The 24,851-nt window shown below is 49.6% G+C and overlaps 1 protein-coding gene across 2 annotated transcripts; it reads right to left on the bottom strand.

Annotated features, from left to right (window-relative positions):
- Positions 1-1,307: 1,307 nt before the first annotated feature.
- RGS8 (regulator of G protein signaling 8) lies at positions 1,308-23,828 on the bottom strand. 2 transcript variants are annotated; one of them, XM_035900797.1, is made up of 6 exons: positions 23,708-23,828; positions 17,010-17,068; positions 12,911-13,012; positions 11,918-11,982; positions 3,231-3,397; positions 1,308-1,496 (listed from the first exon to the last, which is right to left on the bottom strand). In XM_035900797.1, exons 1-6 carry the CDS (start codon positions 23,810-23,812, stop codon positions 1,314-1,316), a joined length of 681 nt encoding a protein of 226 aa, XP_035756690.1. In that variant the 5' UTR covers positions 23,813-23,828; the 3' UTR covers positions 1,308-1,313. The 2 variants fall into 2 exon arrangements, with proteins under 2 accessions (XP_035756690.1, XP_035756691.1); XM_035900798.1 differs by lacking the exons at positions 17,010-17,068; positions 23,708-23,828 and adding an exon at positions 14,930-14,955.
- Between the last annotated feature and the right edge of the window lie 1,023 nt (positions 23,829-24,851).

Here is a 24,851-nt window from a genome sequence, read left to right on the forward strand (position 1 = left end):
TGTGCAGAGCCTTCTCCTGCAGCTGGCTATCCGGGCCACGGGGATGGGGCCAACGTACGCTTCACGCACCACTTCACACCTGGACGCTCGTCCTGCTCGCTGCATGCGTCCTGGTGTCCTGTTTTTGAGCAAGCACCATGCAGCAGGGTCTGCATTTAGTAGTTCTTTACACGGCATTGAACCCACAGTGGACAATCGGTAGGTAACAACAACAGTCAATAATCAGTAAATAACAAAAATATAATTGTGATTTTCACGTTACCGCTCCCTGCCATGCGCTGGTCAGGTACTACATGAAAAATGCAATCTGCCATATCAGGCAGGTCTTGTGCTCTTCTTACATCTCAGCATGGGGCAGATGGGACATTCCTCCTCTCCAGTCTTTCCCGACAGCTGGCAGGTCGCTCCCGAGAAGCCACCAAGCCTGTTAATGTCTCTGGCAGCCAGGACCCTCTTTGTGTTAGGTTTTGGTACAGTGCCTAGCACAACGACGCCTGAATGACAACTGGGGTCCTGAGGCTGAACTACAGTACAAATAAATAACACTAATGAAAACCAATCATTTGCACTAGAAGACTTGCCTGACCAGGTCTAGTGAGAGCTTTTGGGATCGCCTTCCTCATGAGAAATACTCAGCTCCTTGACAGTCATATGGAAAATAACTCTTAGTCTCCATCCCTGGAAGATAAGGGCCTGTGACAGGGTAGCAGCTGGTGTCAGAAGGGGTGCAACGAAAATGGAAAGGGTAAGCTGAGTTCACTGATGGTTTCTACTCTGGAAAGGCAGCATTAACCATGTGCCTTTGCTTTCTCTCTCCCTCCCTTCTCTCGCTCCTCACGGTCTCTGGATCCAGACCCCGGCAGCCACTGGTGGGAGACGATGCTTTGGACTAGACTTGGCTTCACAAGTTTCAGAACTGCCCTTAGGGCCCCTCCAAACACAGGGGAGAGGTGAGAGCCAGGGAGATGTCGGGAAGGATGGAAAGGTGCAGTGGTGTTATTTACACACAAACCAACACCCTAATTTTAAAGGAAACCTGCCTTCCCAACAGACGACCCCGTGACTAGAGAGGATAGTGGGTTTGTGCTAGAGAGAGGCAACAACTGCAAGACGCTACCGCTAACCAAAAAAAAACAGCACAGAAACTCAAACAGTCCTAATACCACATTCTGGATCACGCTCTGGAAGCCTCCTCTTCCCCTTCTCCCTCTTTTCTCATTCCCACTGTTTTTAATACCAAGTAAGTTTCACATTTAGACATGGGTTTTGGCTGTTGTGGGAAGAACACGGTTTCTGAGGGCCCCATCACTGCTCTAGCTGAGCCTCCTCTGGGTTTGAGACAGCAGGTCTGTGTAAATTTTGGATCTCAGGAACCTGGGGTAAGAGTCTTTCTCCATCAGGCTGTGCACCTTCCCCTGAGCTTGGTCAAAGCAAGAGAGGGAGGGCTCCTGCATGTTTCTTCTTGTCAGCTCCCGTGTCTGGAAGTCTATGTTCACCTGGGAAAAGTAGCAGAAGAGAGTTTGGTACTGAGTGACCAGTTTGCCTGCTTGAAACGGCACATTTCATCTCAGCCATGGCTGTAAAAGCAGCAGCAGAACCAAGGTCCTACCTTTGTCCATGCCTAAACAGCCCCCCAAACTCTGCGGGTTTTAGCGATCCAGCATTATGAATCCTGCCCCAAATTTGGAAAAGTTGAACTAGATTTGTATTGATCTGAGCAATTCTGAAATCAAATTACTTTTATTCAGGCTCTTAAGCATGGGTTTATGTAGCACATCTTCTAAAAATGCTGACTCAGCCTAACCTCTCTCCTGTTGACCAAGTCCCTTTCGTCTTCACTACTTACCCAATATACGGGTGAATGAACTTTTAGCTGGATTTAAACTATTAGTACATTCTTATTAAATGTTTTAAACTCTGTTGTTATAAAATAAACGGTTTGATTTTTCCCATAACAGCTTCATGTTACAGTATCTTGTGCAGGGACTTGAAAAAATAAGCCACCCTCATGTTATGACTGCCACTTGTTTGTAAAGCCAGCAAGCTGAGTTTTCCTGTTTTCTTTCCCTTGCAAACCAGTCCGTGTTTGTTAGGGTTATTGTTTAAAACCTGGCTGAAAAGATCTTATTTGTTGTTGTTAACCCTGGGTCCAAACTTAAAGGAGTCTGGAAAGTAAAGCTGTCTGCCTTAACTGGGATGACAGCAATATAGATTAGCTCCCTGTATCACTTAAGGGTCATTTCACATTCTAGCAGGCCAAAATTATGACAACAGGACCAAATTTGAGGAAAGACCCCATCCAACCTGCACTCACATTTCTAATCCAGATTCAGCCCTGCAGTCCTGAAAATCTCACCCAGCTTCATGAAGAACAGCAGGAACACGCTCACTGAGGGCGATGGGGGATTGAAGCGTGGCCCGAGATGCCCCCACCACTTGGTATAAATCTGGGTGCTTCTCAGTGGCCTCGTGATCGCCTTCCTAGTTCAAAGATGGGGTGAAGAGAGCCCTTTTAGGGGGATCCCCTCAGGCACCTGTCTGGTGAGAAGGACCTGTGCAATCTCGCTGGAGAACTGCCGTGGGAGGGCAGGCGCAGCAAGCACCCTCCTGGTTGCGTTATGAATACAATAACACAACCCAACATCACGATGCAGGATCTGACAGTTGCATCAGCCTGTCAGTGCTTGAAAGAGGACTTCACAATTCCAGGCTTCGGGTTGTGACTGCACTTTTTGTTCAGCTCTGAGTTATTGCTCGCATCTTTTAAGAGGTCTAATTGAGTTGGGAGTTAGTCAGCAGATAAACACTCCTCCCTGGAGAGTCAACAAGTTAGTCATTCGTGGGATGCTCTTATACAAAATGTCCTGTGAGAAACGAGCCCAACAGCCTGCTCGGGGCTTGATAGTAAACGAGAGGAGCAAGGTGAAATACTCCTAGGAAGCTCGTAGAGGTTAGGAAATGTAGGTTGTGGTTGTCAGTGAACTCATTGGCTGTGACTAATTTAGTATCATCAAAGTAGTTGCCCCCACCAGGGGATGAGTCACTGCAGAGGCAGCTGCAGCAGGCAGGATGGCATTCCCATCCTCCATATCCACTCCTCACCATCACCTCTGGGAGGGAAGGGAGGGCTCCCTGACCCCCCGGCACCCCGCAGGTCCCAGCTGGGGGAGATGGACCTGCTCCGTGCACCGGAGGGGTGCTCTGCCTGCCCGGGGTGCTGGCATACCCACCTCTCGAGGAGCCTGAACATCAATGAACTCCTCAAAGATCCGCTGAGCCTTGGAGGCCAGCTTGGCTGCTGAACGGGTCTTCTTGAAGTCCTCGCAGGCAAGCCAGAACTCCAGGTTTTCCTCGCTGAACTCAGTCTTCAGGAAAGCGCGGAAAGCAGCCAGCCCATCTGCAAGAGAGACGTGGGGAGTTACAACTGGAGGAGACAGAGGGCAGGAAGCAGCCTCTCCAGTAGACATCCTTCCATCCACCCCTGCCTACCAAAGACCATTTGATTTTTTTCCCAAGGTCTGCAATCCCAGGACGGGTCCATAATTTACACCATTGCATCAGCTGGGAGCTGCCACGAAGCCAAACATCATTTGCTGTTGCTCTGAAAAAGCATTTTTCCAGCTAACATGGCAAAAGACTTTCTTTGAGCTTGGGACACCTAACCTTTGAAAAGTTCCTCTTGAAAATGTCAGGCTTCAATGATACAGTCTCTTTGCTGCAGCATCTTGTGCGTGTTAATGCAGCACTTTGTAACGTCCTCTCTGTCATTAAGGAAAACCTTTAATAAAACATAGCATCTGTGGACTTGTCTCCTATGTTTTCTGTCACTTTGCTTTATTGCCTTGTGACATATTTTTAGTTCTTCTTTAAACAGAGGAGGGATCTTGGAGAGTCTAACCGTTACAGCTACAACGAAGGGGAGAGGGAAAGGACGTGGCATAATTACTACTTGTCTAGTCAGTGGTAAAAGTGTTCTTATCACTTGTTAATGCTTAGCAATTGTGACATTTCAGTAATGTAATCCAAGTCAGCTGGGACAGATTAGAAATATGGAAAGATTTATTAGGCAATCTGTGTCCTCTTAAACCCCTGCCTGGGTGTATTTATGGACACAGCTATTGTTTTTTATTTCCTTTCCCTGAATGGCACCAGCAGAGTTGAAGTAGCTGAAGGTTTCACATTTGCCCTTTCTCTCTTCCTTTAGCCTTGGGATAAATTTGGCTGCTAATTTTTTTATTTTTTTTTCCTGTAACTTGTTTCTAACTTTACCTGGTCTTTTCCTATAGGGTCCGGATATTTGCAGATCATGACTGGAAACCTCCTGAATCAGCACTGCCTACTTCCAAGCAAGTGTCTAAGAATATTGGTGGGCTCGGGAATGCACTCGACACAGTCAGGCTCCCGAAAGGGTGAAGGAGCAAGTGCACGTGTGTGTGGCAGGGACGAAGACTGATGAGGGTTTGTAGGACCTGAACTCCTGCAACACGGTGGGCTGGGAGCTCCACCTGCCCTCTTTCTGCCATCGGAGATGTTGGCAGTGCTGCCTTCCCTCCTTCCTCCCGTGGCAGCGGGCGTGGGAGCTCGGACGGAGCCAGAGGGACGATGCCTGATGCTTGGTGAAGGCAATTTTCACATGTCCACAGCAAGCCCAGGCCCACCAGGGACAAGGGCTGGGCATGTCACGGGATCCATCACAAACTCCCTTACAGCTTTGTCCTTGTTTTCTTGCCTGTACGAGGTACGCAGGGAAAAGCAGCAATGTAATTTTTTCTCACCCGTATGTCCTAATCTTATTCCTGCTTCCCTTGTTTCCGCCAATAACTTAGGATGTGGAGATATTTTCCAGCTCTAGGTCCTGAGCCGCAGCCCTAAGAAATGGCCCCAGGTGTTGAACAGCAACTAACAATCCTATTTCTGGCTGCGCGTAAGTCAGGGGAGATGTCTGACTTCTGACTGCCCAGATTCTCAAAAGGAAAGGCAGGAAAGATATTAGGCCAGACAAGACCAAACTACAGGCTAAGCCTCTCCACTCTGTGTTCCTCAAAGCTCTGTCATTAACAGGCTCGGCTCTGCTAACTGCTTCATCAGCACGCTGTGTCGCAAAGAGCACAGCGACCGGCAACTGAAATGGGTACGTCCCGTCTCAGCTATGCCTTCAGCCCCAGGAGGGACAGAAATAGCTGTATCACACAAGCTCATCCTGCCACCTCTTAATTAATGCACTTGTGGGAGAAGATCAGGGTTTTGGACTGCTACTGTGGACAAAACCAGGGCTTTTGTCCATGAGCACTGCAGAGCAATTAAACAGTGCAAATTGTGGGTTCCAGACAGAGGCAATAATGTGACATTAGCCCCGGAGAAGCCCGCAGAGCAGAGAGTGCCAAAGGCATCTCCCACAGCAGGGTACCTGTCAGCATCATGCTGCACGTGGCTGCTTTAAGCCTCTCCACGGGTAGGTAAATACGGTGGATGAGAGAGAGATGTTTTAGGGCTGCTCCCCTTCCTGAAATCTAGGAGACAGAACAATTTTTCAAAACCTGTGCCCCCTTTAAAGCCTACAAAATTCACAGGGCTTGTGTGGGAGCAAGTGGAGGACTGGAGGATAGAGTAGGGAGTCTTTGCAGGAGGAAAAGGAGAGGACATAACAGCAGGCTGACAGGTTTCAGAATGAAGAAAGTACAGAAGGGAGAAAGCAGCAGTTCCCTGAGATGTATGTCATTTTATATACCATCAACTCCTAAGACGCTTGACGTTAAATATTCCAGCACCCAAGCGTACTGTTATGACTACACCGTCTCTGCTGTGCGCCCCTGCAGAGGTCTTGCTCCCCCCTTCCTCTGTCCTGGTCTTTTTTTCCCCTCCGCTTTCCTCTACAACAGCCTCAGAGCCCCAGCACTGACAAAGGATCACTTGCAGAAATAGCAGCTTTGCATGGCAAATAGAAGATCTTCACAATATAATATGTGCAAAAAGAAGGGGACCTCTTAATGACTGACGAGGTGAGCAAGGCGTTTGCTTCAGCCCTGCCCTGGAGAACAGCCGCAGCAGGTCCCTCCTGGGACTGGGAGGTTTCCATACGCTCTGCCTCCTGCTCTCACCTCAATCAACTCCTTTTTATCTTGAAGTAAGTTTAGATGGAGGTTAGATAAGTAACACCGTCTGGCTGTTCTCCACTTCTTTACATATTCCTGTTGTGCCCTCCTCACAGCCTTTGAGGAGCTAGAAATGATGAGGCCGGACCTGGGAGGACCTAGAAATGATGAGGCCGGACCTGGGAGGACCTTGCAGCAGCACCCCTGGACACAGGAGAGGTCATCCTTGACTCGAGGCTGCCTGGTTCTCCACTGATTTCATCTTTAGCCTTTGACTGCCTGCCAGCATTTACAGCTGTGCCTGGCAGCAGGAGCTCAGAGATGGGAGCCCAGATGACTGCGCAGCAGTAAATCGCTGCCCACGAGTTTATCATGGAACAATGACGAATCTAATTGAAAGGGCAGGAGGACAATTAGGTATGGGGACTGCCACTGTCTGAGCCAGAATGTGACCTGGATGTTGACTTTAATCTCCTCCTGCACCTGAAGGCTTATCAAGGAAGCATCGCTCATGAACAGTCAGCATTTCAAAGCTCACCCCACCCAACTGGACAGCTTTTTTGCTGGGGCAACCAGCACTGGATTGCAGTGTGATATTGAGCAGGAGAGCATCACCTACTCAGTCAGCCTCCTGAAGTATCCTGGAAGATGGTCAAGCACCTGAGAAGTGCAATTCCAAAGGGATGTTTTACAGAAAAAGCACAGAAATGAAAAGCAGGATAGAAGTCTTCAGATGCAGCAGGATAAGATATCCCCAACGTGTGTGGCCTAAAGGCATGACCATTCAAGAAGACAGAGATGTACTGGTATAGATGCATGGCCTTTCAGGGCAACCATCGGACACTTATTCAGGAATTTGACTCAAGAGGGGTGAAGTGAAGCCTTGCTTGAAGCCAAAGGAGTAAATCAGTACTGGTGGAGCAGATAGGATGAAGGCAAAGCAATGGAGCGCTTCTACTGAGTGTCAGGAGTCTGAATGAAGAATGGAAGATGCTCACTTTTTACTTTTGCGGTGTAAACGTAAGCTTCAAAATGCTCTGCTCTCTGTTCAAACAGGCCAAAGGAGTGCACAGGAGGATTGTCAGGAAGGATTATGCATGTGTTCATACATTATCCCATCCCAAGATCTGCAGTGCACCATACAGCTATAAACCTGCAGGTCACCTGCAAATTAATCAATGACAAGAATTTGTGTTTTATAGATAGGGACTGCCAGGCAGATCCAGGACTGTGTGAGGACAGGGACTCAGATGCTCCTGCCATCCCATTCAAATGCTGTTCTTCAGGCCATGGAGAGGGGATGGTGATGCTTTCCAGCGGGAAGGGCTGTGGAGGAAGGGACTGAACTGGCTAGCAAGAAACACAACACAGGTCTTAACTAAGGCAAGCTTCAGCAACACAAGGACGAGCTGAGATTAGTGGCTTAAATCACTCAGGCAGACAGCTTAATAACCAAGCATCAGCCACTGTCAGGGTAAGAAAGCAATCAACAATCATATATTTAATGCATGCGTTTCATGCCATCGGGGCCATCAGCACTTCATGTAGGAAATAAAGGTAGAGTCCTTATGGCTGGTAGATGACTGGATTGGCTCTACAGAGCACGTTGGGTCCAGGACTGAAGAGACAAGGCCGTGATGCTCTGTATCACATATGTACATGCTCTCGCTGCTGCTTAGCATTGCTTTGGTGAACGTTAGCTGCCTGTCACCAGCACAGTGCTAATGCTAATGCTGTTCTGGCTTAGAAAGAACCAGGAGTAGGTTGCAATATTCCTGTGCTGTGTAGGAAGAGGAGCGATGTGTAGACAACAGAAGGAGGAGGAGGACAATAAAGTTTGTGCAGAAGAGCAAAGAGATCACAAAACATGGTGCTGGTGGGGGGAAATTCATCCTTAAGATAAAAATGGAAATTCAGTGCAAAGGTTTTCTGTGTCGGATGGTTCGTTGAAAAGTGACTAAGGGTTGAGGACAGACTGTCCTGCTGGATTCTGGACAAATGACAAGCCATGTGTCCAGCCCCGTGAGGGATGGAGAACGAGACATGCCATTGCTTGTATTTCCCTCCAGCAGCCTGTCAAAAGAAATCTCCATCTGGCTGACCAGCCTGTACCTCCTGGGCATGGGTACAGAGCGGGGATTGCTCCTCTGTTACTCACATGCATGCACACTCTGTGGACCACACCGAGATCCACTTCCCTGGGAGCCATTGCTAGTCTGCACTGGCAGAAAATGGGAAAAGATGCCAAAATCTAGCATGTTAAAACCATGGCTTTTGCTTCCTGAGCACCCAAGGAAGCACACTACGTACGATCTGCCTCTTGCTCTCTCAATTCCCTACTGCAAAGTAGGATCAAACTCCTCTCTCGTGTTGCTTGCCGTGCTCAGAAGCCCTGACCCAAGGGACACCGCTGCGCTGTGCTTGCGTCTCTTGCAGCGAGCTCAGACAAGGCTCCTGCTGTAAAAAGGGGATCAACTGGCTGACCGTAGGGTTTCAAGTTGATTTGCTTCACCCATTAGCAAAACCAAGCAGGATATCATTGCATTGACCTATTCATCTGCGGCTGTCAACGAAGCGGAGCCGAGCTGCATCCTACCACTGAGCACTGGTTACTCTAAGAAGGCTGGGCTGAGGGATGCTGAAGTCCCAATGCCAGCGCAAAAGGAAGGTGGGGGGTGTGACAGAGCACGCCTTTCTGCCTTTCCTACTCACAATCTCTTGTTAATGTCAACACAAATTATTCTTTAAATGACCGGGGAATTAATCCAAATCAGACTGCTGTATACAGAGGGGCATTGCCCAGCCCAGGTATCTCTGGAGACACTGCTTCAAAACCCAGGGGTTTTCAATCCTTCACTCGAGATGCTGCCAGAAGTAGCATGTTGGGATCAAACATTACCTACAGAGGTCATTCATTAAAATCATCAGAGGAGAGGGAAGGGGGGGGCTCCACAGGGCCAGCACACTTCAAGGGATATTTGACAAAAATCAGCATAATGACACTCTCCATAGAGTTTGTATAATGCATAATACCTGTTCAGGTCACTTCCATTTAGAAACCTTTTGAAGTCTCATTGAAATAGAGAGTGAAGAGTACAAGCTGTTTGCCTTTCCCATGTATAGTACTGCAGCCCTGCGAGCCTCCTCCGTGCACAAGGGCAGCCTGCTCACCTTGGCACTTCAGAGCTTCTTTTAGGGAGCTCTGATCCACTTTCTTGCTCCTTGGAGCTCTTTTTTTCATCCATCCAGCCCCTTGCAATATTACCCACAAAGACTGCCCCATTTTCAGCTTCTACATCCAGCTCTTGAGTCCTACTTGAGCACTCCGGGTTTGTTTTCCACCCCCCACCCCGCCCAAAGAACAGGCTGGCTGGAAGGGACCCAAAACCACCGTAACACCCGAGGGCAGCAGAAAGTGCCACTCAGCCCACTGAAATTGGCAGCACAATCTCCCTTCCAAACCAGATGAACTGTCCATCTAGCAGAGAAAGAGCTTATGACAGACGTGCCGAGCAGAAGCGGTCTACCTGCTGATGCTGTAAGCCTCAGGGGAAATTCTCCCCGAGCCCAGCTGGTGCTTAGCCTGTGCCCCCAAGCATGAATTCAAATTTTCCCTGGCTAATATTCTTCACCTGGGCAGTCACAGAGAAATTAAGAGTGAGACATTTCTGTCCTTCTCCTGGCACTAGAAAGAGAATATTAGCTGGCGGCTTTACTATGGACAGACGCTGGCAGGCCAGGCACTGCTTTTCTTACTTTGAAAGTTTGGTCAGATAAGGCTCAAGACTCCCTTACCTAACATCAGCGCATGGCTCTAACAGCAAAAATGCAACTCTCCCTTGTTCCATTTTCATAGCAGACTCTGGCAATTCTTGTGGTTTGGGTACAAGCATACATAAGCGAAGCCAAAATGATCTTACAATTCTTTTATGGATATACACTTTTCTCTCCTTTAAACCAGTGTAATTGAAATAACACTTCTGTTTCAATGGAGCTTTTTGTATTTGCACTGTTCTAACCTCTGACTGCCAGGCTAGCACTTCCAGAAACTTCAGGTGCAGAGCAGTTGTAATATATTCCTTTAGAAAGTTGTTTATTAAACAACAAATTTTTTTTTGTCACTGATCACCAGGCAATGTCACCATGACTGCTGATTAAAAAAAAAAAAAATTAATTTAAATTTTGAAAATCACCTTCTGTTGCTATTAGGAACTGAGTATTTTTCATTAGGTGCCAGCGAGTTATCAGTACTACTTTCCATTCTAGAGACAGGAAATATTCTGATAATTCATTTATCACTCTATAAGGCTAATTTATTAATAAAACCAGACACTCTTGGGGAGGCTGTTGGATGAAATAATTGAACTAAGGTTTGATTTAGCATTCGCAGCAGTCAACTGAAGAGGGAACAGTCTGTATAATGTCATTACATCGATGCGTAAATTCACTGGCTTTTGTAACCAAAGCACTTTTGCTGCAGTCTGTATCTAATAAGGAAAATTTTGACTTTTGCACTGGTGAAGGAGGAACAGGGGCTTGAGTACGGAATTGTAACCCCGACATGAATATCCTGTCCTTCCCCCCACCCAATCCCCCAGGCACCCTATAGTCTCTTTGGTGCATTTTTCCCTTCTTGCTCTGAATTTTGACAAAAGAAATGTTCCCTCTCAGCCATACCCAGCTACACCATTTTTTTTTTTTCCTGCTGGCTGCAAGAGCAATGATCTCAACAAGATACTGCTGCTAAAATTATATATTGCTTTTTCTGCCTTGGACAGCCAGCCTGTTTAAAGTTGTCACTTAATTCCCTGCCAAAACTGTTGTCATCTCAGTAGAAATCCAGCAAAATTACACTTTATTTAAAATAATAATATAATTCTACACTTATTTTTTAAAATGTAAGTGCGGAAAAAAACCATGAATCTCTAAGAAAACCAGACAGTTCCTTACTGCAAGAAAATAGTTCACCGCCCCCATTGACTTCTCCCCAACCTTGACTCGCTCTTGTTTTATTCTCCAATAGAAATACATTTGTGAACCTATACTGTGAACTTTGCTGTCTTGTTTATAATTTCTCAGCATGAAAACGTTGGTGAAACAGAATAATATTTTCTGAACAGAACTGATATGATTGATCTATCGAATGGAGCGAGGTGTGCTGATTATACGTTTGCATAAGGTTTCCGGATGTGAAATTTTCAGGTTTGCCTTGGTAACTGAGAGTTAGATCCTGCCAAGGGCTACCATGCATGATTTCTCTGGTTCAGAGCAAGTCATTCAAGGTTGCTGAGCGGCACGCAGTGTTGTGTCGTAGCGCTCCCAGCAAAGGCTGCGCTTCAACACGGCGTGGCTGCGCAGCAGCTCCGAAGAGCAGTCGGAGGGAGAGGGAGACCAGCCAGCGTCACAGATCCCAGAGGGCTTTAGCAAGCTGAGAACCTGCTGTTTGCTTGTGCGGAAAGACCGGACCCAGGGGCACTTGCCAAAGGATGGTACGCATGGCTACAGCCTCAGGGTCCTGCCTCCAGGACTGCATCCTCCAGGTCCAGCAGCCCTAGGAGCTGGAAAGGGCCAGATCTCAGGTTGATGACTATCAGTTGTGATCGCCCAGTCAAAAGCAAAGCCAGGAAGGGAACCCACCGAAACTCATTCCCTTGCCTTTTAACCGGAGGACAAGTCCTGCCTATAAAGACTGTTGCCTTGTGGGTAGTAAGCAGATACCAGAGCGGCCGCTCCTGTGCTGTATAATGCATACTTTGTTTGGCCTAGCTACAAGTATTAAGGGTACAAGGGGAAAAAAAAAAAGGTAGAATTTGATCTCTACTCACATTTATGGGACAAAAGGACATCAAAAGAGTCTGCCCATCTTGTTGCTTCTTCTGTCGACAGTCTTCTGTAAAGAAAGGAAGAGGCAAGTTACAGACAACCCATGGCTGCTGATCCCCTCTGGGGCTGTTTGACAAGGACACCGAGGAAGGCTGGAATTCTTCTCACTTAACTTTGGAGGTCTACAATATAGAGGTCTCCAGGTAAGCAAGTCACCCTGGGCTCCCCTTCAGAGTCAGTGAGGAGATACCAAGGGACTTGAGGGGACTTGACTCCCTTCACCTTATGTCCCCAGGTAGGCAGGTAAAATAGGCCAGATGAATCACACTCAAAAAAGAGACAAATTTTTCCTCGCTGACTCTGAGCAGAAGCCCAAGGAACAAGCTCAGATGTAGACATTTACATTATAAATGCCAGAAGTTAAGTGAAATGAAACCCACCCCTGAAGAAGTGTTTGTTTCTCTCTCCTGACTTTAAGGGAAAGGTTAAACTCTTAGCCTGGATGTAAGCAGTGACTTGTGATCAGATCAATCCCATCCCACTCATCTCTCATATCAGGACTCTGGATTGTCTGAAGCATCTGCCTGAAGCGTTAGGCAAACTAATACAGGACTTTTTGGTAGTGTTTAATAGCAAGCCTTAGCTAAGGAGGATGGTGACCCGAAATTGCTGGTCACCTCTTATACAGAGTCAACTGCTCAGACTTTGGTTCGTGATGACAGACGGGTAAACTACATCTTCAAATATGTGCAGACGTGTCCCATGTCAGTGGGGACCGTGAGCATGTCCTGTCTCACGGGAGAACTCATATCAATGATCCAGGTATTTTCTGAGGCTGTTCCTGCTGCATCAGCGCTGTTTTGTTTTCCTCCTTCTTCATGGATAAAAGGACTAGACAACGCTTATACAAAGTACAATAAAAGGAAGAGGGGGTGGTGGGTAGGGAGGGGAAGGACAGAAATAGGAGCAGGGTGGGATGCTGCAGCTATACTCACTTCAAAGCCCGGTTGGGCTTGTCCGGAAGAATAGCTGTGAAATCATTATATGAGTCTGATTTGTGAGACAGGCAGCCCAGACGAGTCCTCATCCCTCTGTTCCTGTGGTCGATGTGGGGGAGCAGGGGTGTGAGCAGGGGAAAACCAAAGAAGATGACGATTATAAGTTTAGCCAGAGTGGCAAAAAGGAAAAAAAAAAAAAAAGCCACAACCAAAACCAAAAACAAAAAAAACCTCAGTGGCTCTGTGCCTCATGAAACCTGTGTCCTTGGTCCCCTCACCTGCAGGAGGGACCCTGAAACCTCTCCAGTAAGATGCCAAGCAGATGCTAAGGCCGAGCACAGCCCCAGAGCAGCTGAAGGCTCACCCACACCAGTCATTCAGCTGCTCTGGCTGGCAAAAAGTCTTTTAAAGGCTGCGCTTTGGGATGGTTTCTTGGAAAGACCTGCGCCGGTCAGGTGTGAGAGGAAAGCAAAGGGCAGCGATACCAGAAATCAGTCGCCACAATCCAGCAGCACCAGGAACAGCACAAAGACCGGAGTCTGAGGGAAGGAGGGGGCTGGAAGAAGAGAGGGAGCAAGGCACCTGCAAGGTGAGCCTGTGCTGCAGAGCCACGAGGCCCCAGCCAGGATCCCAAGAAGCTTTTTTAGACTCCGGGTTACATAAGCAGGCTAAACCCGCCTCTTTCCTGACAGGCTTATCCAGGCAGAAAATGGCTTTATTGCTTTTTTCCTCTAAATTTCAAACCAGCCCTAGAGCCTTCGCTCCTCCGACCGGCCCCTCGCGTCCTTGCCAGCCCCTTCCTGGGATAGCCGGCTCGTCCGCAGCATCCTTCCTTACATAACCCCGGGATGGGGAGGAACACAAAGGGAGAGGGAAACACAACGTACACATGCATTATACGGGACTGGCATCTTCCCCTCTCAAAAACATACAGGTGCCGGTTAATGGTTTTACGTGATCTCTAGAGGGGCAGAGCCTGTGATTTGCCTCTCCAGCCCAGGGGCATCTCTTCTACTAGATTCCCCGGGCATCGAACCAGGCCGTTCTTTCCTCCGGACCATGGCAGGAGGGTATAGCAACCCAGTCTCCACTTCTCAGCTGCTGGACCCACTTCCAAGCTGGAGAAAGCCCTTCTCCGAGCCCTGCTGCCGAACAGATGCCAAATACTTTCTGTGACTGCAGAGGGAAGCACGGTATTTTTCCCTCCCATATGCAATTCTTTCAGAACGCTTCAGCACCAGCAACCGAGCCAATCTGTAGCACGCCTGTTTCCCCCTTCTCCTCCCGCCCTTCAGAGAGTTTCTATTATTGCACATTTTAATGTAATCTTAAAGCAAATTAAATGTTAATTAAATGCAATGAGTGTCTTCCTGGCGCAGCACAGGCAGCTCGCGGCGCTTAACAAGCACGAAAAACTGAAGATCTTCAGTCACAGAAATTGTTGCACAGCCCCAAAACGTGGACCGATGACCAGTGGTCTCTGGATGCTATGCTCCGTAAACCTCAAACACCAGTGCAAAAATACCCTTGCAAAGTGTCGCGTTCCTAGCTGAGCAGGCTGGACCTGCTGCGCTCAAACGGACACCGACTCTGCTCTAGGATCTTTCCCGATACCTCCTGCCCCAAACCTTTATCTTCCCTGCACTATTTGTTCTAGCAAGCTCACAAATTTCTCAGCAAGAGGTGTGACATGCATTACCGCAATGCCGCTCAGATTTCTCTCTGATGCCTGAGATCAAGGGACTGCAGCAAGGAATCAGAGCGTATGGGGGACAGAGATGCTGCGCCACGAGCAAGGAGCTTGTCTCTCATGGAACACCCGATCCCTAGGTGAGGACTTCCAAGACAGGACACAGGAGAAAGACAGGGAAAGAAACCGGGTCCGCAGGAGGTGGAGAGGCAAGGGAAGGGCAGGAGGGAAGAGGGGACACTGCAGCGAGCTGAAAGGCTCGCCGGACGAGGTAGACAGCGACAGGATGGGCAGGGGTGAGGGATGCATCATGTCTTTTCAGTTACCTCCGTGGGATCAGTAAGGCAGCCATTCAGGCATCCAGTTATGGTTAACCCTTTAACTGGCTGGCTTGGACAGCGCTCGGGGCTGTTTGCAGGAGGCAGGAGTGCGGAAAGGAGGGATTTACTGTTTCATGTCCTGGCACTTAAAAATATATCAAAGAATCCTCTGCAAAAAAAGGAGGACCAGTTGTTCTCAACCCATTTGATCCTTGCCTCCTAGCGTGGAAAGTCGATTTTTCAATGGAAGACGTTCAGAGTTGAGGGATGATCACACAGGAGAGACAGCATTTCCTTCTAAGACCAGGACCGCGGGTTAAGTCCAGCTTCGGGTCTAAAGTGACTTGAGTTTGGTGTCACAGCTCACCACGGAGCAGCAGGAGTTGGCATTAGCGCACTCATCATTCAACACCTCTGAAGGTCCCTCCTCAACAGGCAGAGCTCCGGGCTGACCTCGCTAAGAAGACCAAACTACCTCTTGTCCCTGTCCCTCCAGGTCATGGCTGATGTTACTGGCCAGGCATCATGGAAAAGCTGGCACTGCAAATAAAATAACAGGAGGACTTCACGCATCTGCAGGTGCTGGTCCTTTCACCATCACAGGCTCAAGCACTCACACAAAAATAACTCAAAGAAAGCATCTCCTCTTCTGGGTGGTGGGAGCCTGCGGGGAGCCACCAAGGAGATGCACAGTCTGAAAAGGGGAGGGAATGAAGCGGGGAGGGAGGGACATAGGGGATGGCAGAGACAGAGGGGATGGCAGAGTCCCCGTGAGCCTTGGCACACAGGCAGCTGGTTGAGCAAATCTCACATCAGAGAGTGAAGGCGAGGTCCACCAGCCTGGAGACCGATGGGACAGAGAGCAGGACTGTATAGTGAGCAAAGGGCAAAGATTTCTTATTTGCCAGGATAGGGCCAAGCTCCAGATAACCTCTGTGTCCTCTTGCCCAAGGGGGAACAACGGAGGAGGAGACAAAGGCACCGAGGAGAGCAGAGCGTGTGCGCAAAGGAGCCAGGATCCTGCTCGGCTGGGGCCTGGGGAGATCCCAGAGCTTGGGCTGCCCATCGCAACATCCCTTTTAAAACCTGATTACATTAAAAATGCACAAAGCCTCTTCCCAACTAAATTAATGGAACTGGGATTGTGCTACATGCCAGTGAGTGCATTCCTTTAATCCCTACCCTGACCGGCTGCTTCGATGCGCTTTAACTGAAATCAATCCTTGTAATTCCTTAAGCCCCTTTAAATTTCCTCATTAACAGCCTCAACCGCATGTGGGGCCACAACACACGATTTCCTAGAGTCTAGCAGCCCCTACTCCTCTTTCCCACTGCCGCTCCAAAACGACGGCTGGAAGCGAAGCCGGGTGTCCTCTCCCTTGCAGCCCCCTCTAGCATCCTGCTTTTCAGGGTGCTGTTATGAAACAGCTTTCTGCTCACCCCCGCTCCCGCCAGCCCCCGCAACAACCACCTGCACAGCTGAGCAGCACTGAACTTCCCTGCGATCCCAAAGTCTGTCTGACTTCATGGGCACCGAGACCTGTATTTCCCGTGAAGGCAATCCCACTGCTAGGCTGACATACCCACGGAGATTTCCTCTGATTGCAAATAAAGCCAGTCAATTTGAGTCAATAAAGCCAGACTTGAGAAATATGATCTGTGGCATCTGGTAAAGGCATCCTGGTAGGGGTCCGTGATGCGTTTGGGGTTTTTTTGCCTCTTGCTCCATCATTCATCCTACCTCCCCCTCCTATGAAAGGATCCCAGTGGTCAAGGAGAATTGCCAGCCTCATCATGGGTGTGTTTTGGGGGTTTCTCCTTGGGAGACAGAAAGGGAGGGGTGCGATTATGACATTCAGGTTATCAAACCACCCCCGGGGATCACCCAAGCAAAGATAGAGAAAAGCCATCCCAATACAAAAAATGAGCAGCACAAAGGTTAAAAAAACCCAAACAAACAAAAAAACCAACCGTGAGATCTCAGGGGCTTCAAGAGATTAAGACCATCCATTCGCATGCAGAGAAAGCCAGAAAAAGCTGAACACAGGCACTGCAGACAGACAGACACAGAGAAGGAGATACTCACTGCCTTTGCCCTGTCCTCTCTGCCGGTGGGTCTGTGCTGGCAGCCTGGTCAGAGAGGCTCTGGGGAGAGAGCAGAGCGGTCTTCTTCAGAGACAACCCCCTGCGCGGGGTGAAAGTCACACTCCAGCCCCCCTCCCCTCCCCTCCCCGAGCAGCAGCAGCAGCAGCGCAGCTCAGAGCAGAAAGAGCCCACCTGATCAGCACGTTCCGCTGCATCCCCCCCTTCACCCACCTGGCAGCAAAACCCTAGCTTCTCCCCCGCTGGAGATGGGGGACCGCTCCGCACGGGCGGCGGATGCCAAAGGCTGGCAGGGAGCATCTGGGGGTGGGGGGTGCCTGTGAAAGCGCTCGCTGTTGTCACCCTCGGTATGTTGGAATAAAGCATCCTCCTGCATCCTTTTAATCAGCTCCTTTGAGGTTTAGGGAAGGTTCCTGCCCTCGGATCACAGATCATCAGGAGTTGCCACAGTCAGAAGGGATGGGAGAGTTTAATTAAAGAGCCCAGGTGTCAGCAGGGCCAAATAAAATCGTTAATAGGCAAGGGAGCACCTTATTGCACGGCATGGGATACGAGAAGAAAAAAATCCACCTGGCAAATCAGCGATGTGACTGACCCCTTTCATCCATCTCCCCTTCTCTCACCTGATATGTGCAGTCCTGCTCACTCCCTTCCCTGCAGCAGGGTCCCTGCAACCTCCCTCGGCGCATCCACCCCATGCTGTAGGCACCAATTCCTTTTTCTCTCCCGCACCCACACCTCCATCCTCCAGAGGATGTATATGGGATGTCCGGTGCACCCCAGCGACTCTGACAACAACCTAACCTACGGCACAGATATGGTGGGGCTGGGCTTAGCTCAGCCCTTGGTAACACCACCTGGGTGTCACCCAGGCTGAACAGGCCTGACCCACTGAGGTCACTGACCCACTGAGGGCTCAGGCCATGGCATCTCCATTGCTTTTTTGATCCTGATGAAGTTGATTGACTAACAAAAATAATAATATTAATAATAAAAAAAGTCCTCTGCAGTTAAACAAATCATTGCCTTTTTCCTGGAAACTTGTAGTCACCTGCATCTTCTCTGCGAAAACACTGCTGGGCCTGACATCCCAGTGCTACTAGCAGGAAACATGTCTTGAGATAGCACATTATCACCAGGCAACATCCCTGGGGAAAGACAGAGTCCTGCAAAACTTACTACGAAAACACAGGGCTCGGAAGCACTACAGCAGTGATCCCAGCTCTCCATCATCTTGCACCCCCTCTTTCACAGCTCAGCTTGGCAAGGAAATATTTGCCTTGTTCTCATCCTCCCATCGCACAGCCCAGGTCATCCTGACTCGGATCAATCATGTCTCCAGTTATCAGAAGACAAGCACTGAAAAAAATGCCGCCCCTGATAACAATCTCCTCTCGGCCAAGGTCAAAGGTTGAGGTTCACCTTACACCTCTGGTATGACAGGACGGTTTGTTCAAGTTAAGTAACAGTCTGCTTCAGCCTTTGCCCCAAACCCCAGCCAAATTTAATATGCCATCACCACCAAGGGTTTAACTTCTAACATGTCATTTTTGTTTTGTTGTGATTCCACACTTCCAGGTTCTCTCTGGGCAACCACAGGATGTCAGGAGTGACGTTTTTGCAGTACTTCCAGGACATCCCTCAGATCTCAGACTTTGTGGAGTGGGGGAGGTCAACAAAATGTTCAATCGACAAAACCTTGGATAATTCTGGTCCATTACTCAAATACCTGGGCTTTGCTTCAGTCTCAAACAGATCAAAAACTCTGATCCCCTAACTCTGGATGGGATAGATCAGATGGACCACGTGAGTGCTTCCGCTCCTCCTCCTGATCTTATGCCAGTTGTATATATTGCCATTTCATAGCCATCACCGCTATGGATGGAGACCCCAGTCCCTATTTCCTCAGGATGTCAGTCCACCCTTTTTGTGACCTCAGGGAGACCCTGGAGCAACCCACAAATGATGCTGAAGATCAACAGTTTTTTCTTCTAGTTTCCCAGGTCAGGTGTGAGTTAATAGAGAACACAAATAAGTGAACTTTGTTGACACAGGCACTATGGGAAATGTAATTAAATTGCAGATAAAGAGAATTATATTTTTACAGGGTAATATTTTAGAAAGCTTCTGTGCAGCAGGAGAAGAGCTTTATAGCAAATTCCTTCTCAAATGGCCCTCCTGCTTCTGACTAGTCCGTAGCTTCTATTTAAAAGCTTTTAATAAAATAACTCATTTTGATATTAGGCTTGAATCCTATCCAAAATTTTAAATCTCTCCAAGAAATACTTTAAAGCAATTTCCTCATGACCTGCTAACAGCGAACACACAAGTGGGGAACACGTGCAACATTGGGAGTGTTGGCTGTTGCTGGAGAGGGTGGAAGGGAATTTGTCAGCCTGTTCCCAGGATGTTAATCTTCTCTCCACCATCTCCAGGGTTCTTTTCACCCTCCCTGTTGTTTTAAACTCCTCCCTGCCTATTCCATGTGTTTCGGCCATTGATCATCATTTTACCCAAAAACTTCTTCTGGACCAAACACCTCCACCAGTTTCACTTGGTCCCAGTTTTTGCCACCCGACTGCTAGATAAAATTGCGTGGCCTGAAGACATCTGTTCCTTCCAGTACGGCTGCCCTCACGTATCCATCCAGACCAGGAAGGCAGCGCTGGCTTGTAGTTGTGTGGCTTTTGCCTCTCCAGATGCAGGGGTGCTCCTCCCAGGGCTGGCAGCTGACCACCCTCCTCAGTTTGGGGCTGGAAGATCAGAGGATGCCTACACTGATGCTCATTTGCTTGGCTGACATCTCCCAGTGGGTCTGCCTTAAACAAGCCCCTTCACCTTGGCATTTAAGCAGACTTCTCCCTATCTTCTCACTCTTGCTCTGTTTCCTTGGGGGTCTGCTGCTGCTCTGGGATTCCATTATTTTATGCTTAACGAGCCATCACGTCAAGCCCGCCGCTGTCGCTTCCACTTCTCGTTTCTGACTTCGTGGCCTTGTCATATTTACAATGATCTGTGCCACAAGGGCTTTCAACTTCTTTGGGCTTGCGTTCTCTCTTACTTCGTGACTTCTCCTGGTTCTGTGCCAGCACCTCTCTTTTCTAGTGCTGCAAGGAACTTGTTTGAGGGTGTGCTTCGTGACTTGCTAGACCAAGTGGTTTTTCCCCAGCGCCCAGAAAATGCTTCTTCAGACTGCTGTGATGTTTGGCAGCCACGTCCCCACAGCTGAAGTCATTCGCTGGTACGTTTTCGTGAGATGCTGTCGCCTCTGTGATCTCTCTGGAAGATGCTCGGTGATGCAGGTTCTGTGACTGCGAAATCCCATGGGGCCAGCTGCCTCCCGCAGTAGTCACTGCTTTGGGAATGCAGGTGACCTGCATGCTGCAAAGCCTGCCTTTGGCTCAACCACAAGCCTCCAGCCATGGTCCACTGCTGCTCTGACCCAAGGGGGCTTTGATTTTCTGCTGGAGGACCAGAAGGAACAACTACCCTTGACCTGGAATGAGAAGCCTAGCAAATCTCTCATAACACGCAGCATCATTTGATCTCCTCTGACACACGGTCATTCAAAATTTATCCAGAATCCAGACTGGTACCTATATCGGCCCAACCCCAAGGTAATTCAAAATAGTAATTAATTTATGTCCAGAGCTTGCTGTTCACCACTGTTTGCAATTAGAGCTGGAAGAAAATTGTTAGTAGCTGACATCTGACATGCAGTGCTCCGCTCACTGTGCCAGGCTGTCCATGGGAAACCACACTCGGTCCAGCACGAGGTAACTGTCTTGGCAGGAGAGAATTACGACGGACATGGATCGCTTCCTAAATTGCAAAGCGAATCACAGACTTGTCTTACTTGTGAAGAGACCAGTGAGAACAGCTTCCCCTTCTAAAGAAAAAAAAAAAAAAAAGAGCTCCAGTAACATCAGGAAACATCCGCAGATGTAGCTCAGAATGTTTTTAAGGGGCTAATTTTTCTATTCACCTCAAACCTCAAGTAATTTTCCACATCAGCCCAGGCAAGCAGGAAATCCTGAAAGGTGAAACAAGGAGAGCTTGAGTTTCAGGGCTAGGTAAGGAAAGCAAGCAGCTGATATACTGGGTGGGGGGTTGATAAAAGAAGCCACCTCTCATGTGCTAACGAGGCAGGGCAGGAGATGGGAGTTCAACTCAGTGGGTGTCTCCTCTTGAAAATAAAAGACTGTGTTTAAAAATAAAAACGAGTTACATAAAGCGTGATCCACAGTTCTGTCTCCGGCTGAGCTTGAGAGCATGGCAGCTATTTAAATTCTCCCCTGTGTCAATGATAAAAGTATCTCCTGGACACATTTGCAGCACCCGGGCGTTGCGATTGCTGCAGCAGAACAGATGCCTCGGCTGCGAGATGGCTCCTGGCCCCAGCCTGCCCGCTCCCAGCTCCCTCCTCAGTTCCTCCAGGCAGGTAGGATGCCAAACCCACAGCGAAGCCGTGTGGGAGGCTCCGGGCTGAGCGGGGCAGCGTGCGAGACACAAATCAAAGGGAAGAGTTTCCCCTCTAAAGCACTGTATTACCATTTCATAATTGTTCTCCAAGGAAACATGCTCCCGTGCCCAGGAGCAGTTACACGTAAAGAAGTGCGTCGGTGCCTCTGCGTGTGCGTCGGAGAGGATGCTGCGAGCGTGGAGCAGGGAGGCAGAAAGGATTGGAGTTGACACAGAGCTGCTCTGTGCAGCCTTGGAGTCCTCCCAGCTTTCAGCATCGCTGCTGCTGTCAATATGGCAGTGTCTGTAACGCAGTTGGTGTGTATGGCTGGGGAGCCGAGACAGATCCACCCCGACAGACAGAGCTCCGCAAAGATCCCCTACCGCAGATGCTCTGTCCCCTGTGCGTTTTTGACTGAGAACTGATGCTTGAGATGGGCCAGGGAGCGAGGCTTGCTGACAGATGGGGTTAATTTTTCTGCTGAGATCATTCAAGGTGCTTGCAAGCAGCCTGCATTTTGCGAGCTGAACTCTGCAAACTAGTCGTTTACTGAATGTCAGAAATCAGCTCCCACATCCCAGGGTTGCAGTCACAAATCCATTTATGACCGACAAGGTCTATGCTTCTTTGCTCTTATCACTGTTATTTCAAAGACTCGGGCTTACTGGGCATCCAGGTCCCACCGCAAGGACTTTCTGGGGCTATTAACCGCTATACAGACACACGACGTGGCACTGGGAGGTCACTCCTGCTGCAGCAAAACACCTGAGCACGTGCTTAACTTTAAACATGTGAGCAGTCCAATAGGTATTTGTACAATGAAATGCAAACAGAGTTAACCACATGGGTGAGCTGGGATTTCTCTTTCATCTCTGCAGGCTGCTCCTCTAGCCTTAATTAAAACATAAATTGGGTGAGTGAGATGGGCTTGTCCTCTTTCTCCAGCAGACGGTGTTTCTTTCATAAAAATGTCTGCTGCGTCTCTGCTCGGGAGACCGGCCTGCAATCATTGCCTGCGTCCTGCCAGGCTGGATAGAGAGGCACACCGAGCCCTGCCACCACCTGCGCCGGCCAAGCCCCAAGCACTGGGCAACATCTCCAGAGCCGCGTGGAAGGACTGCAGGGCAAGGAGCCAGGCTCGTCCTGCCAGTGCAGATGGTGCTGCTTCGGAGGAGCCCGGGGCTGCAGGAACGAGCCTCAGAGAAGGGCAGCATAACAGGACAGCAAAAGCACAGCACAACAGGACAGCAAAAGCACAGCCCTTTGTGCAACATGGACGCTCCCCGGATGGAGGAATGCGAGTGCATTCCTCTGGGATGGGGTGCAATGATAGTCAGCCACAGAGAGACGGTGCTAGCATGACAGGTCCCTTGTATTTCTTTAGCTGTGCCAGATTACCAGCTTATTCCCCCCACCCATCAAGCAGCAAAGAGATGGCCCTTGCTGCTGCAGGGATCCCCAGGAGTTACAGCAGCCCCGCAGCCAGGGCTGCAGGAAAACGAGCCCCCCTCGGGTTAGCCCCCAGTTCTTCCCCCAAATTGTGCACACGCTCATGCCATCTGCAAGTTTTCGCTACGGCCTCTGCTCGATGCAGTTCTCTCGCCTCCAACACGTTCTCCTTTCACTCCAATTAGTCTTATTTTTAACTAGCTCAGCCCCAGTGTTCAGCCCGGGTGTTAGTCACAATGTCACAGATACCCAAATATTCAAAGGAAATACAATCTACCATGTTAAAATAACAACAACAGCGAAGGGGAGTGGGGGGAGAAAGAAAAGATGGTGAAGATCTCAGAGCTGCAGGCACCAGCACAGACTCATGTTTTCTCCCAACATCAAAGGCCCGCCGCTAATCCCATTGCAACGGAGATCACCCCAGAATCAGTCCTGCTCCTGTATTAGCCCAGCCAGAGCTGGGCTGGGGTTAACGTAAGAAATACGCCGCTCTCTTTCCCCGCCTGCTAATTAGAAGCGGTGTCTGTGTCCCTTTAACCATTCATAAGACGCCACGAGAAGATTAATGCACCGGGAGAAGTGCTGCCGTGACATTAATAGGGGTGACATCTGAGCAGCACCCTTCCCCTCCCGCTTTGCCTGCGGAGCCATCCTTCCCTCCAGAAAACTGGGGCAGGAGCAAGTAAAATTCCCTCCCCCGGGGCCTCGTAACCAAGCAGAGGACCACAGGGCCTTTCATCACCCACCAAGGCCGTCCTAGCTCTTACCTGGCTTGCAGCTGGCAGCAGGGTGGTGGCTACGTGGCTTTTGGTGCTTGATGGACATGGCTGGTTGAGACCCTGAGGAACAGTGTCTGCAGACTCCCGGTGCATCGGGGAGGGCAAAGGACCCAGCCGGGCCACAGTTCTCTCTGGAGGAGCAGCAGCACTGTGCCACTTTTCCTGGCTCCCTAGCCCTGCATCTCGTGAAAGGAACAAGAGCTGGTGGAAGGAGGGGGTTACAAAAGAGAGGGAAGGGGGAGAAGGGAGAGCGCGAGCGCGCGCTCTCGCAGATGCAGGCACGCAGAGCAGACAGAGGCTTGTATAGGATGGCACTGCCTGACTTGCTCTCATTATTGCCGCAGGCTGGCTGCTGCCCATGGCAGTGTCTGCCTCCCGGTGCATCGGGGAGGGCAAAGGACCCAGCCGGGCCACAGTTCTCTCTGGAGGAGCAGCAGCACTGTGCCACTTTTCCTGGCTCCCTAGCCCTGCATCTCGTGAAAGGAACAAGAGCTGGTGGAAGGAGGGGGTTACAAAAGAGAGGGAAGGGGGAGAAGGGAGAGCGCGAGCGCGCGCTCTCGCAGATGCAGGCACGCAGAGCAGACAGAGGCTTGTATAGGATGGCACTGCCTGACTTGCTCTCATTATTGCCGCAGGCTGGCTGCTGCCCATGGAGAACTCGCCAGCATCTGCTGCTGGCCGGGGGCACGGTGGGGAAAAGGGACAGGGAAGAGATTAGGACCTCACGGACCGCTGGGGCAAGGAAAACTACTGCCTGGGCACCGGGAGCTTTATTGTCTTTGTTTGCTTTTACCTGGGAGAGGAAGGGCCGTGCTAGAGAGCAGGAAGGGATTGCGGTGCTAGAGAGTTCAGCTTTTCCTTGACAATTCCTTTCCTCCTTTGAACATAAAAAAAATGCCCAACCCCAGTCCTCCTCAGCTGCACCAAGGGATGGCGTAGGGCTAGCCTGACCCAGAATTTTTAAAGATGGCATTGCATCAAGACAGACAGAAAGTGGGTTGCACATACCCAAGACACCAGCATCGTTCAAAGCTCAGCCTCCCCTCGCTCCATTCCCATCATCCGGGTCATGCCGATACTGGTCCAGAGGCATGGCAGGGTTGTTGGAGGGTGCGGACAGACACCCCAGCCG

This window comes from Egretta garzetta, unplaced genomic scaffold (assembly GCF_000687185.1).
Source record: "Egretta garzetta isolate BGI_Z169 unplaced genomic scaffold, ASM68718v1 scaffold598, whole genome shotgun sequence".
NCBI lineage: Eukaryota > Metazoa > Chordata > Aves > Pelecaniformes > Ardeidae > Egretta > Egretta garzetta.

What these genes read in the sequence shown, in the direction of transcription:
- RGS8 (XM_035900797.1), bottom strand. Translation starts at nt 23,812, where the DNA reads ATGCACCGGGAGTCTGCAGACACTGTTCCTCAGGGTCTCAACCAGCCA. An exon ending in TGCTGCCAGCTGCAAGCCAG is followed by an intron (nt 17,069 to 23,707) that starts GTAAGAGCTAGG and finishes CTCTCTCCCCAG; the next exon opens with AGCCTCTCTGACCAGGCTGC. An exon ending in TGTCCTTTTGTCCCATAAAT is followed by an intron (nt 3,398 to 11,917) that starts GTGAGTAGAGAT and finishes TCTCTCTTGCAG; the next exon opens with ATGGGCTGGCTGCTTTCCGC.